Here is a 15,048-nt window from a genome sequence, read left to right on the forward strand (position 1 = left end):
CGCCAGCAATCAACAGTCTGCAGCTTACAAACCACTGTATATCGTTCAAAGTTCTCAGTATATAAAAAACAGTCACCATCATCTGTGTGTTTTGCATTTCCATGGCAACCATCAGCAGATATGTACAGGAGACTGGCGCCATTAGGAGGCAGTTCTTTAAATGCGGATGCAAGAAAGGTGTTCAGCTGTCCGTACGTTGGCTTGTACAGCAGATACTTGTGAGGGTTCTCACGGCGCCGGTCGCCATTTTCCTGAAGAAAAGATCACTCCTATTATGAGGAACACTTAATGCGATGATGAGGAAATTCTTAAAACAACATTTATTAAACAAGTAATGTTGGGCATGGTATCTGGATGTAAGCAAATAATAAACAAAAACTAAACTAATAGTACACTGATCATATTCTGCCAAATATCACAGAATATTCGAGAATCTTTGGAGCAAGAAAGCTGTGAGATGGGACACAGTTTGGGGGACAGAAGTGTGTGAGTGAGTTGGGTTTAACGCAGCTTTTAACAGTATTACAGTTATATTGCGGCGTGTCAGCTTAAAGGGAGGAAAGCCCGAAGTGATGCAGGTCTCAGATGTTAACAACTTCGGTGAAACCCACAAGCACGCCATGGTGCTGACAAACCTAGAAACATAATCAGGCAAACCGAGATTCGAACACAGGTTTCTGGCGTGCTAAAGGGACGCAACTCTGCACAGTGAATCGCGGCGCCTTAGACGACTGGGTCACCTGTGCTCCTCCAGGACAAGGATGTAGAGATTCACATTAAATTTTGACCAATTAGATGATGTTGAGAGATGTGCCCATACAGCTAAAAGAAAACAAACTGTCAATATTTGTAAGACATGTTACCTTTCACTGTTATAATAAAACATTGATCCAAAACATTTTATTGGATATATATGTCAGTGTGTTATCAATACAATGTTGCTCACATACAAAGCAGTGATACATTAAACATTGCAAGGCTACTAATGAACAATGTTACCTTTGATCAATACAATGTCACATAAAAACAATGCTATTAAGTAAGGACAAGATATATATGGATGAAGAACTTCCTTATTACTATTATCAACGTTTCGGTGTAGGTTCTACACAGTTATCAAATACCGTATTCGACGTAATAAGCGCCCAGGGTGCTCTCAAAACTAGAAATATGGGGCTATTATTAGAATATTATTTTGGTGGAAAGTTGAAAGATAAATTTTGTGGTTTATGCTGACAGCCTGAAATGTTTAAGTACGACAGATATATTTTTCCAGAATTTAATTGCCAATAATAAAGGGTGCATATACACAAGTGTGTATTATGTGCTAATAGGGGTCTGAAGGGGTGCTAATTGGGATTGTTCACTAGCCAATATATTGGCAAATGTTGCGGTGGGCGCTTATTACGTCGAATACGGTAAGTGAGGCACAGAGTGTGGATGAGAAGCAAAAATACAAGTATGAGTTGGAGTTTAATACTAATAGATTAAGGAGTGGTTACAGTGGAGTGAAGTCTGTTATGTACACAATACTATTGATGAACAATACAATCAAAATGAACTATACAATCACAATGAACAATCATGCGAATGCACATGAGCTCAGTGTCAAGACAAGCCACTCCTAGTATAATATAAATACAACACCACTGACAAACCTGTTCACAACAAACCTAGATATTAAATAGTAAGTAACAAGTTATTCAGGCATTACATTTTTTTGGCTTGGGTTATGTATCTGTCAATCATAAAATCAAAAATTAAAAAAATAATATCAGAACGACAAGGGTTTTTTTTATACCGCCACTTACTGAGAAATCTGTTCACTATAAACCTACATACTAAATCAATAGTAGCTTGGTTTAAGTATCTGTCAATCATAAAATCGAAAAATAAAAAAATGAACATCAGAATAACAAGGTTTTTTTCTATACCGCCAACATTAAAGATCGCTTTGACAATCATTTCTAAATAATTTTTTTCCATATTGCCAACACTAACGATCACTTTGACAATAAAAGTGAGTGAGTGAGTGAGTGAGTGAGTGAGTGAGTGAGTGAGTGAGAGTGTGGTTTTACAAGGCTTTTAGCAATATTCCAGCAATATTCCAGCAATATCAGGGCGGGCGACACCAGAAATAGGCTTAACACATTGTATCCATGTCTGGAATCGAATACGGGTCTTCGGTGTGACGAGCGAAAGCTTTAACCACTAGGCTACCCGACCGCACCCCCTGAGACATGTGGATGTACCTGAGACACCTGGACCTGAGACATGTGCATGTACCTGAGACACCTGGACCTGAGACATGTGGATGTACCTCAGACACCTGGACCTGAGACATGTGGTTGTACCTGAGACACCTGGACCTGAGACATGTGGATGTACCTGAGACACCTGGACCAGAGAAATGTGGATGTACCTGAGACACCTGGACCTGAGACATGTGGATGTACCTGAGACACCTGGACCTGAGACATGTGGATGTACCTCAGACACCTGGACCAGAGACATGTGGATGTACCTCAGACACCTGGACCTGAGACATGTGGATGTACCTCAGACACCTGGACCTGAGACATGTGGATGTACCTCAGACACCTGGACCTGAGACATGTGGATGTACCTCAGACACCTGGACCTGAGACATGTGGATGTACCTCAGACACCTGGACCTGAGACATGTGGATGAACCTGAGATACCTGGACCTGAGACATGTGGATGTACCTGAGACACCTGGACCTGAGACATGTGCATGTCTCTGAGACACCTGGACCTGAGACATGTGGATGTACCTGAGACACCTGGACCTGAGACATGTGCATGTACCTGAGACACCTGGACCTGAGACGTGTGGATGTACCTCAGACACCTGGACCTGAGACATGTGGATGTACCTCAGACACCTGGACCTGAGACATGTGGATGTACCTCAGACATGTGGATGTACCTGAGACACCTGGACCTGAGACATGTGGATGAACCTGAGACACCGGGACCTGAGACATGTGGATGTACCTGAGACACCTGGACCTGAGAAATGTGGATGTACCTGAGACACCTGGACCTGAGACATGTGGATGTACCTGAGACACCTGGACCTGAGACATGTGGATGTACCTGAGACACCTGGACCTGAGACATGTGGATGTACCTGAGACACCTGGACCTGAGACATGTGGATGTACCTGAGACACCAGGACCTGAGACATGTGGATGTACCTCAGACACCTGGACCTGAGACATGTGGATGTACCTGAGACACCTGGACCTGAGACACAACTGTGTAACGTTGATAATCATCAAGTGGTAGATTGGTATAATTAGTTATGATCATTGTTTTGAGTTATATAATGTGCCATGTACAAGGACATCGGGTATAAGGACACACACTCAGCTAAGACACTGAGCTAAACTCCTAAACTCTTAAAACAAACATGGTTTTGTTTGCTTGCTTTCAATCGCTGTGCTCAGCACTATTCCAGACATATGACAGTGGCATGTACAAAACTGAATCTTGACCAGACAATCCAGTGATCGATATTATGAGCAGGCAATAATGCAGCGAATTGGGGCACTTGTGTCATAAGTTTTTAAAGAATTTGAATCAGGCTGCGAAACTATCAGTGTCTGTAGAAATAACAAACACTTTTGTTTTGGTATCTGAAAAACTAATGTAATTATCTACGAGGGTTGATTGATAAGTTATGAGCTTCACATTGATCAACCGTCGTATGTTTGGTGAGAGACAGACACGGATCATCATGCAATAAGCCAAGCTTAGCTACAGAAGGCTACGACAGGCTACATCTACAGTCAACAGTAGCGGAGACGACCACTGGTCACACAGCCATGTTTTCATATGTTCTACTTAAACTAGTTGCTACACAACCTTACAACTTCAATAAACTATTTTACTGGAGAATATTTTGATCACATCTGTCCCAAAAAATATTTCAAAGAACTTCTGATATAATTCTGGAGCAAAATTACATTACTGCACAGAAAGAGTTCACTTTGTGATTGACACATGTGAAGGGTTGTGCTGGTAACATTATGTAAGTTATCAAGACAATACAAATACAAGATTAATACGACTGATTTGAGATAAATGTTAGGCCAATATTTTCGTACTTGTTGGATCGCGGATCTGTTGACCCTATATTTTCTAAAAAATATAAAAATATCATCCAAATTTACTCAAATTTATTTTCACCGACACAAATGCAAAATTAATTTCAGATATACTTAGTGTTTTAAAAGAACCAACATCTATATAACTTATGATGTTCAATTTGATATTTCGTTCAAAATATCGTTCGAGCGAAATTCCTTGCATAATAAATCTAGAGTTATGTCCCTTGTTTTTGCCAAAATTGACTCAGGATGGGGCTGTAGATGACAAAATTTTCTCTTATTTACCCCTTCCTATCCTGCAGGTATTATCTGTAAAACATTCGGTTATCCAGTTTAAAAAAGAAGCTGAAGTCAGCATTTTAAAAATAATTTTTATTCCCTCCTGACTTGACTTTAACCAAAATAATCAGTGCTGTGATCCAACAAATAAAAAAACAATGGCCTTATAAGAGTTTGTAGAGTTAGTTTGCTTAGAATGAGTACATCATAATCATGCGAATAATATTTGCTGCAATGCCCATGTACATATAGGAAGGCATCTCATAGAAGAGAAGACATAACCTTTCCCAAGATATAAGAATAATAGAGTTACCTCCCCTACAGCTCGTGGTCTTGGCATAGGCATCTAAAAATAATTTAAAGAACTAATCTGAATGTAACCTAAATCATGAACATTTCAAATAGTTAAATGTAATTCTTACTATTTGTGTGACTACCTATGGAAATATATCTGTTCTGCCATGCCTAACCTGCAGAGTATGTTCAGCAGAACTTAAAAATAGGCATTTCAAAGGCATTTGTTTGCAAGGCCGTAGTTAACTTTTTTTGACGGGGGGGGGGGGGGGGGGGAGAGAGAGAGGGGGCAAATATTTGTACAAGTATGGAATAGGTGGGAACAAAAGTCACAACTTCAAACCAAACAAATTAAGCGTAACTCTGACAAGTAAATAGATTGACAACTGTCTTTAATCATGTGTATTTTGCAGAAGGTAGGCATGGCTAACAGATAATTTCCTTCTGAATGATAAAACACATCATTGTGTAAGCAGAAAGCAATGTCATTGAACACCTTAACATCTGTAAAATTGGAAAGCACAATAGCAAGGATTCAATTGAACACTGAAGATGATTCAGGACAGAGTGGTACACTTGCATCACAGAAACATGGAGTTTAACACAAACATTGCTGCCACGGCACTGAAGCAGAAGAATAAGAAGAAGAAAAATGGGGAGATTGGTGGGAATGGTCTGCATAACACACAAGCTTGATCTCTATTTATTGCCCCCCTTCCCCACTCAGGATACTTGACTGCGATTTTGATTTGACTAGTCCAGCCAAAATATAACTCCATAATTCTAGCCTAGTTCGGCAAGGGCCGAAATTGGACTTATACAGTCAGTTAACTCCCTTGCCTCGGGAAGAAGCCCCAACCAGGATATTGAACCCACTTCTTTGGCAGGACAAGTGAACGCTTTAACCACTATGCTACCCCACCGCCCCTCACAAGCTAGAACTTCACCTTCCTTCCATACATGGGATACTTCATCAAACCCCATCACATCCCCCCACACTTCATGTCACACAAGCTTCACTTCTACTTTCTTTCCCCACCCAGGATATTTCACCCCACCCTGGCACCACCCTTCTTAACACAAGCTTGATCTCTACTTTCCTCCCCTACCCAGCACACTTCACCCAACCCTTCTTAACACAAGCTTGATTTCAACTTTCCTCCCCCAGGTGGGATACTTCACCGCATCCCATCCCATCCCATCCCACCCTCCCCCAACCCATAGTATCCTCAAGCTTCATAACACACTAATTCCAAAATTCTACAATAACACATTACATTACTGACCAAGGTTTAAGAGGGATATTGGTTATTCTAAATCTAAATGGACCACATCTAAAAATATCTCAGCTGTGCTGTTCCAAACAAAGCCATTAGATCATTCATTGTTCTCTAATTCATCATCAGTTATATTTCCATGTTTGAAAAGCTTATCATGTCATTCCTTGCAATACCGTTTTCGACGTAATAAGCGCCCAGGGCGCGCTCAAAATTAGAAATAGGGGGCTCTTATTAGAATATTATTTTGAGTTGAAAGATCGTAAATTTCGTGGTTTATGCCGACAGCCTGAAATGTTTATATACGACAGATATATTTTTCCAGAATTTAATTGCCCATAATTAAGGGTGCATATAACACACGAGTGCGTATTATACACAAATAAATAAGTCTTGTGTACATTAATCAATTGGAAGGGGTGCTAATTGAGATTGTTCACTAGCCAATATATTAACAAATATCGCTGTGGGCGCTTATTAGAGCAGGGCGCTTATTACGTCGAATACGGTAATTAATGTGGCACAATTATCCCCAACGTTTCGTTTACACCTGAAAACATTAAAACCTATCAAGCACACCCAGGATAAATTTGTTTGTTCACACGAGGGCGTAGAAAATGCAGGTCCAAACTGATGTGTTATATATATATATATATATATATATATATATATATATATATATATATATATATATATATATATCAAAGGCTGAAAAACAATACAACTGGGGTCTCAAGGAGGAGGTTCTGTTACCATGGTTACCCACAGAAAATTGACATAAAAAGATTACAGTGGATTGATTGATCTGTTATAACTTCCGTAATATACATGTTTACATTTATAATGTATTTCCTTTTAATTTCTGTGATCAATGTCTTAAATGTTTCGTCATTGTGATGGAAGCGTATCACTGTTTCAGACACATATAAATGTCATCAGTCTGCACTTGGATTACCTTCAAACTGAATTGAGGATCAGTTTAGCATATTCTACAGCAATGGTAAGCATGTGAATAATAATAAAAATAATTTTCCATATTCACTCTGTTATCATTGCTTAAAATATACAGATTACTGTACTGATGATTAGTGAATTTAATACATCACTAATTGAAAAGGCACTGCCATTGAAAACCAAATATGAGTATGAATGGTTGAAATGATGTCAAGTGAAATGGGCGGAGGCTAGGGTGTACTCACAAATGGCTGTCGGCCCGGTGCGGGGGAAGCATCGTAGATCTGGTTGGTGAGATCCTCCTGGGGCTCTCGTTCCAGGGTTTGAAGCATGCGGAACATGTCTAGTGTCAGCTCACTGAACTTGACCTGTAGGAACACATTGGAGTGAGTGAGAGTGAGTGAGGGAGTGAGTGAGTGAGATAGAGTCTAGAACATGTCTAGTGTCAGCTCACTGAACTTGACCTGCATGAACACATTGGAGTGAGTGAGTGAGAGTGAGTGAGTGAGTGAGTGAGTGAGTGAGTGAGTGAGTGAGTGAGATAGAGTCTAGAACATGTCTAGTGTCAGCTCACTGAACTTGACCTGCAGGAACACATTGGAGTGAGTGAGTGAGAGTGAGTGAGTGAGTGAGTGAGTGAGTGAGTGAGTGAGTGAGTGAGTGAGTGAGTGAGTCTAGAACATGTCTAGTGTCAGCTCACTGAACTTGACCTGCAGGAACACATTGGAGTGAGTGAGTGAGTGAGAGAGTGAGTGAGTCTAGAACATGTCTAGTGTCAGCTCATTGAACTTGACCTGCAGGAACACATTGGAGTGAGTGAGTGAGTGAGTGAGTGAGTGAGTGAGTGAGTGAGTGAGTCTAGAACATGTCTAGTGTCAGCTCACTGAACTTGACCTGCAGGAACACATTGGAGTGAGTGAGTGAGTGAGTCTAGAACATGTCTAGTGTCAGCTCACTGAACTTGACCTGCAGGAACACATTGGAGTGAGTGAGTGAGTGAGTGAGTGAGAGTGTGGTTTTTGGTGAGAGTCTAGAACATGTCTAGTGTCAGGTCACTGAACCTGCAGGGACACATTGATGGGGTGGGCTATTAATGGGGCAGGTTATTGTTTGGGCAGGATATTGAGGGGGAAGGTGTGTGAAAGGGGTGGATACTAGGGGGAAAGGCTATTGATGGGATGGATATTGATGGGGCAGGATATTGAGGGGGTGGGTTTGCAAGAGGGGTAAGAAATGAGGGGCAGAGCTATTGAAGAAGTGGGGTATTGATAGGATGGGATATTGAAGGGGGGGTTGTATTGAGGGATTTGGTTACAAAGTGGGCACTTGTGTTTTTTCAGTGGATGGAGGCTTTTGAGTGGATGGAGAGTTGATGGGTTGGGTGTTAAGGGGGTAGGGAAGTCAGGTGTGGTGATAGACAACTTACCTGTTCGTGGCAGTTGCCAACTATGAGGATCTCCTGTAGCGTGAGATATGTAGGGGCGCCTTTGTCCAGGGGTGGGGTATTGAGTGGTGTGAGTCGATGTGACAGAACGATCGTTGATGAGTCTACGTCCACCACATTGATGATGTTGTCAGCCTGGGAAAAAGCAACATCATCATCACTATATACACTGACTTCCAGTGATTATTTCACAATAGACTCTGAGCTATCTAGATTCCCATATAATTAACTCACACTACATCCGCTAATTCCACTTGTTCAAATCAACTGGAATCTGATGTGAGTGGGATGAGTTCGGTTCAATGTTACTTTCAAAAATATTTCTAACATCATGGCATGTCAGCTAACATGGAAGGAAAAGCCAAATTGGTGTTTACCGATTTTGAAACAGTTAGTTGTTTGTTTGTTTGTTGTTTAACGTCGCACCCAGCAATATTCCAGCTATATAACCACGGTCTGTAAAATAATCGAGTCTGGACCAGACAATCCAGTGATTGACATCATGAGCATCGATCCACGCAATTTAGATAGATGACATGCATCAACCAAGTCAGCGAGCCTGACCACCCGATCCTGTTAGTCGCCTTTTACGACAAGCATAGTCGCCCTTTACGTCAAGTATGGTTTGCTGAAGACCTATTCTAACCCGGAACTTCACAGGTCTTTAAACAGTCACACTCTCAAGCATTGGTATGGTGCTGACAAACCAAGAATCATAATAAGGGTGAACATGGGATTCAAACCCATGGTCAAAGGTTTCCCGCACACCTAAGGAATGCAACTCTGTACTGTGAATTGCAACAGCTCAGACAACTGTGCCCCCTGAACATATACATGACAGTGTGAGAATTTATGGGAGTCCTTGTATTTTGATACAGTATTTGAATCTAAATACTCTCGAAATCTTTGATCTTTTGGCAACAACGACCCATTCTATACATCTAAAACTCATCCACATTCATTAGTGCTCAAATCTCTTTTGCAATCATTATTTGTACTATAACTTTGGCTTTGGAGCAAATGATCCTGAAAACAGTGTTTGTATGCTTTCAATAACAAGTTTCTTTTTCCTTTTTAAAGAGAAGACAAGACAGGCTTTTCTGTAATTGATACAAAGTAGAAAATCATGCAAACAGGATACAACAACACACTTTCTGAAAGGTCCTACATTTTCAATCTCATTGAAATCATATCTTAGTTCTCGCTACGGCTAAACAAAGATCTGAGGACATTCCATTAGGGGTCACGTCAGAACAACCTTTCATCCGACCAATCAGAACGTCGCTTACCAGATCATGAAAGTGACAGTCGGAATGTGATTTCTAATCATGCAGCCTCGAAAACTTTAAAACGGAGTATTCCAAACGATAGTTACGGGCTTAACGACTGAATCTATACATTCTAGACCATATATTGGCCATTCGAGAATGTTCTTTCGTTCAGGTTTCAAATTTTTAAGCAAGAATTTGTCAAAGCATAGTCACCAATTTGAAATTCGTGCCGTAAAGCCCGAGAAAGCTGCCTTCTGATTGGCTAATGTCGACTTCTAGTCAGTTATTCCATTGGTCGGTCAGAGTTCACGAATGGTCGGTCTGATGTGACCCGTAATGGGATGTCCTCAGATCTTTGTTTAGCGGCAGCCAGAACTGAGATCTGATTTTAATGAGATTGCTACATTTTAGTCCTCAATTAAACAAAGCATGGGGTGCAATAACCTTATACCTCAATGAAAGCCTTAATTTCTCCAAGAACTAGCGTCCACTCCAGCTGATCGTCTGGTTCATATGCACTGGTGTAGTCATCTATTTGTTTGGCCAATTCCTGACAACAGAGTAAACAATGACAGATGCTTCATGATACAAAATCATCATTGTCATGTAAATACATAAGATATTCAAGCAGACAGACTCAGTAGCTCATCAGATTGGGTTTAAATAAGTGCAACATCAAATGATAATGTTTCAAAATAAAAATTAAACTATTCGTGAAACTGTCAAATTAACTTTCTTCCAGAAAATAGCAATATTCCCCATTCAGGCCTTATGTTACCGTATTTGACGTAATAAGCGCCCCGCTCTAATAAGCTCCCATGGCGATATTTGCTAATATATTGGCTAGTGAACAATCCCAAATAGCACCCCTTCCGATTGATCAATATACACAAGACTTATTTATTCGTGTATAATACGTGTGTTATATGCATCCTTAATTATGGGAAATTAAATTCTGGAAAAATATATGTCGTATATAAACATTTTAGGCTGTCAGCATAAATCACGAAATTTATTATCTTTCAACTCTGTTGTTTTTCACCAAAATAATATTCTAATAAGAGCTCCCTATTTCTAATTTTGAGAGCGCCCTGGGCGCTTATTATGTCAAATACGGTAATTAAAGAAAATAAAGATTGTCTACAGTGGCCCAATTACAAAATGTCTATGGATAAACTGGTGTGGAGTGGGCCAAGATTTAACATTCGAACTAGGCTCAAAACCATCAAATCATAGAGAAGTTATTGGTTCATTGGTTTCAGCCTTACCCGGACCAAATCCCGTACAAGCTTCATCTTCTTCAGCAACAAGCAGACAACAATAAACCTTGCATAGTAGCGGAGTTTCTTCACCATCAGATCTGGCCTGCAACATCACACATGACCACCTTCAAGAAGGTTGCTACATCACTGACACAGTCCCACCCAGATCAGTGTCACACCTATGCACATATGCTCACGTTATTGAAAACCTTTACATCTACCATTACCATAAGGGATCCAGTTATTCTGAAAACAGTACGTATGGATGTACATACACTAACCAACTTTTGATACGTATGCTTGTTGCATGATGTGTTGAGGCTAGTGGAGTGATGTCTGTGCCATGAACTTTTCAAGACACTAGCCCAAGCTTTTTCTAAGCAGCATTTTCAGTAGATTTCAGTCTTGTTTTGTGGACTGCTAATTCGCTCAGCTTACGAGACTGTCTACAGTTTTACTTGACTTTGGACTAATTGCAAAAATTGCAAAATTCTGGCAAACCAGTTGTGCTATTATTAGCTGGGCTGAGACCAAAAATAATTTTACTTACACTGGCTTTGGACAAGAGGTTAAAATTGCAGACAGACTCAAATCTGGCAAACCAACTGTCAAAATGTTTAGGTTTGACCAGACTGACATCAGTTGGCTTTTATATTCTTTTACACCGCCAAAAGAAACGCGAACCATACAAACATACAGAAGAATGTATGTTAAAAAGAGATGTTTCCAACGTGAACCAAGTAATGACAAAGGTAGAAATCAGTAAACTGTTACCACAGTGTCATTATTCTTATCACGATATGCCACACATAATTTCCAAAGTTTACACGCTAATCCTGCACAAGACAAATGGTGTATTATCATGGATATATGAGGTCAAATGTGATGCGTTCATGAGTGTCAGTTCGCACAACTTAATAGTTTGTTTGTTTGTGCTACGAACCATCTCTTGAATACGAGTAACCCTTCATATATTAGCCAACATGTATGGTACGTCTATTCACATTTCTTTTGTCGGTGAGTACACATAACAAACATGATACCAGGGCTTCTTCTATCCTGTTTGGTTTGGTTGGTTTGTTGTTTAACGCCGCACTCAGCAATCTTCCAGCTGTATGACGGCGGTCTGTTAATAATCGGGTCTGGACCAGACAATCCAGTGATTGACATCATGAGCATCGATCCATGCAATTGGAATCCATGACATGCATCAACAAAGTCAGCGAGTCTGACCACCCGATCCCGTTAGTCGCCCCTTACAACCAGCAAAGTCGCCTTTTACGGCAAGCATGGGTTGCTGAAGTCCTATTCTACCCTGGATCTTCACGGGTCTCTTCTATCCTGCAATCAGTAGGTAGCCTGGGACTGAATGTGACAGACTGCATGGACATGTAGGATCTGCCTTATATAAATATTTGATATTGCCATGGAACCAACACATTTTCTTCTACGTATCATGCATCATAAATACAGAATTCCAGAAGTTTTGTTACACAATAAAACATCCATATCAAAAGTTGGCTAGCGTATGTGATACAGGAATAAATTATGCACAACATCAACCACAACTGGCTAAGTAAGATAATGATAATCCATGTAACCATGGTAACTCAAGTTTTCACATGTTATCATTACACAGTGTCCAGCCTCTGTTTGACTGATTACTACAGCATTGGCTCCTCAGCATGCTCTGTTACTGGGACCTGTGCCTCGTCACTGAACACAGTACTCTTGTGAGGCAAGACTTTCTATTTCTTGGGTTTTCAAATTTTATTGTGTAAAACTCTGGTCGGTAGGTGGCAACAAAAATAATAAAGACTATTATTTTTTGTTCTTCAAAAAGTTGCCATGTGTGCAGTGTTAGTTAAGCTTGTTATATCATTTAACCAAAGTCAATCAGTTGTCTTGGGAGTTTTAACTACTGCATGTTAATGTATTTCTGTTAAATATTAAAGTTATGTGGTAGAATAAACAAATAGTGCTTTTCAGATATGTATTTGTTTCCGTTTTAAAATTTATTAGGGTCAGCATACTCTGTATACAATTTTAAAAAAGTCTTGCATGAGTTCTATGTATTCTTGTGTTCTGACAACAATTTCTGAAGTCTGGGAGCCAAAAGCTAACAATAAATAATTCTGTTCCATTTTGATGGATACTAGTATGGTCAAAGGACATGGTGATTTCAACACCTCAGACGATCTGGTTCTCATGTTCAGTGTACATCAAGGAACATGGCCTGAATCCCTTCTCCATCACAATAACCATACTGCCATTGTCACACAATAAAGATCCACAAAGTCACCATCCTTATTCAGTCAAAAACAGACAATCTTGAACTTTCATTTTTAAAAATAATGCCCTGGTACAATTTGCAAATGATCCTTTAGAAGACATAAATACTAGGGCTTCTTAACCTCAGTTGGGTCTAACCATGTGCAACAGTTGGCCCTCAATGTGGATAAGTGTGCCGATCAGTCTAGCAGCTGTAGTAATCAGTCCAACACTGACAAGACATCACCAACATGTTACACTGAACATGCAAGGTAACTGTTAGTGTTATTCTTTCATCAACCCACCACCTGTGCTGACAACCACTCAACCCACCACCCAAGCAAGTTGACCATTCAGGAGATTTACATCAGAACATTCAACAGTTAGAAAATCATATATCCCAATCATGACAAAAGCTGTCCCGACTGGAACCGTGACACCCATTACCATAGCAACCATAATGGCGCCGTCGAGTGTTGACATGTTACAGAGTGTGCGATTGGTACAATATCCAGTCTACAGTAGAGAAGAGGGAGAGACACAGGTCACTGCAGGGCACAGCAAACACTCAAAGCAGCACCACCATATACCACCGTATATCACACAGATGTGTTATATGATGCATATATCATGGCTATCCATTGTATATATCATCCTTAATATCAAGTCAGTGACCCAGTCTCAGACGTTACGGGGGATGGGATTATTTTATTAAAAATAAAAGACAGTTTTGGGACAATCTTGCTTGTTTCAACAATTATGCTACATGAGTTATTGCAATTATCATGATTATACTTAATCTTCTAGTTGCAAAAAACCTAGATAATAAGATACATTTATAGCAAGGATTCGTCTGTATGTCTTTAAACACTAAACAGTACATACCACTGCTTCTAACATACAATTTCAACATGATTTAAGACAATTGACTTGTGTAATGAGCCATGTAAGTCTCACTGGAACATGTTAACTGGGAAATGACAATTTGCATGAATCTAACACAGAAGCATGTGACAATGAGAAGCTGCACGCACTAGTATTGATGTCCTTGGCACAGTGTCACTGGTGTGCATGTCATCGGAAACACTTTACTGCTGTGATGCAAGTTGTGTGCATGTTACTGGTAAGGATGTCGATGGTGAGTATGTGTCTTTCATGTAAATTACTGTTAAACATACAAATGGTATCTGAGTTACTGGTATGATGTCCCTGTACAGGTCACTGGTATGCCAGTTACTGGTATGATATACCCTGACATATCACTGGTATGCAAGTTACTGGTATGCAGGTTACAGGTGTGCATGTCAATGATGTGCATGTCAATGGTATGCAAGTTCTTGGTATGCATGTTACTGGTGTGCATGTCAATGGTATGCATGTCACTGGTACGCAAGTTACTGGTATGCAGTTAATGGTGTGCATGTCACTGGTATGCATGTCAATGGTATGCAAGTCACTGGTATGCAGATTAATGGTTTGCATGTCACTGGTATGCATGTCAATGGTATGCAAGTTACTGGTGTGCATGTCAATGGTATGCATGTCACTGTTATGCAAGTTACTGGTTTGCAAGTCACTGGTATGCAGATTAATGGTGTGCATGTCACTGGTATGCAAGTTACAATATGCCTAACACGAGATCTACTTACTGACACAGGTAGCTGATAACGCAGCTGTCTAACAACACAGCGATACAGTACAGGGACCACAGATTGTACATGACGGCATCATCTAAGCCAAGGAGGACATCATAAGCTGGTGAGGACTAAAGCGGAAGGGTTGAGGACACAACAGTTATGGAGGGGTGGGCTTCTACTTGGAAAATATTTCAAGATTTTTCCTAAATTTATGATCTCAT

At 40.2% G+C, this 15,048-nt stretch overlaps 1 protein-coding gene across 2 annotated transcripts in view; it reads right to left on the minus strand.

Annotated features, from left to right (window-relative positions):
- LOC139459776 (protein SCAI-like) overlaps window positions 1-15,048 on the minus strand; it is a 46,911-nt gene that overhangs the window by 16,699 nt on the left and 15,164 nt on the right. For both annotated transcript variants that reach the window (XM_071241441.1, XM_071241440.1), the window contains 6 exons: window positions 10,926-11,022; window positions 10,109-10,207; window positions 8,369-8,521; window positions 7,188-7,310; window positions 4,731-4,763; window positions 77-251 (listed from right to left, as the gene is read on the minus strand). In XM_071241441.1, the coding sequence (XP_071097542.1) occupies window positions 77-251; window positions 4,731-4,763; window positions 7,188-7,310; window positions 8,369-8,521; window positions 10,109-10,207; window positions 10,926-11,022 (680 nt within the window). The remainder of the gene's footprint in view (window positions 1-76; window positions 252-4,730; window positions 4,764-7,187; window positions 7,311-8,368; window positions 8,522-10,108; window positions 10,208-10,925; window positions 11,023-15,048) is intronic.

The sequence above is a fragment of the Haliotis cracherodii genome, unplaced genomic scaffold (assembly GCF_022045235.1).
Source record: "Haliotis cracherodii isolate W230 unplaced genomic scaffold, xgHalCrac1.p SCAF_13, whole genome shotgun sequence".
Taxonomy (NCBI): Eukaryota; Metazoa; Mollusca; class Gastropoda; order Lepetellida; family Haliotidae; genus Haliotis; species Haliotis cracherodii.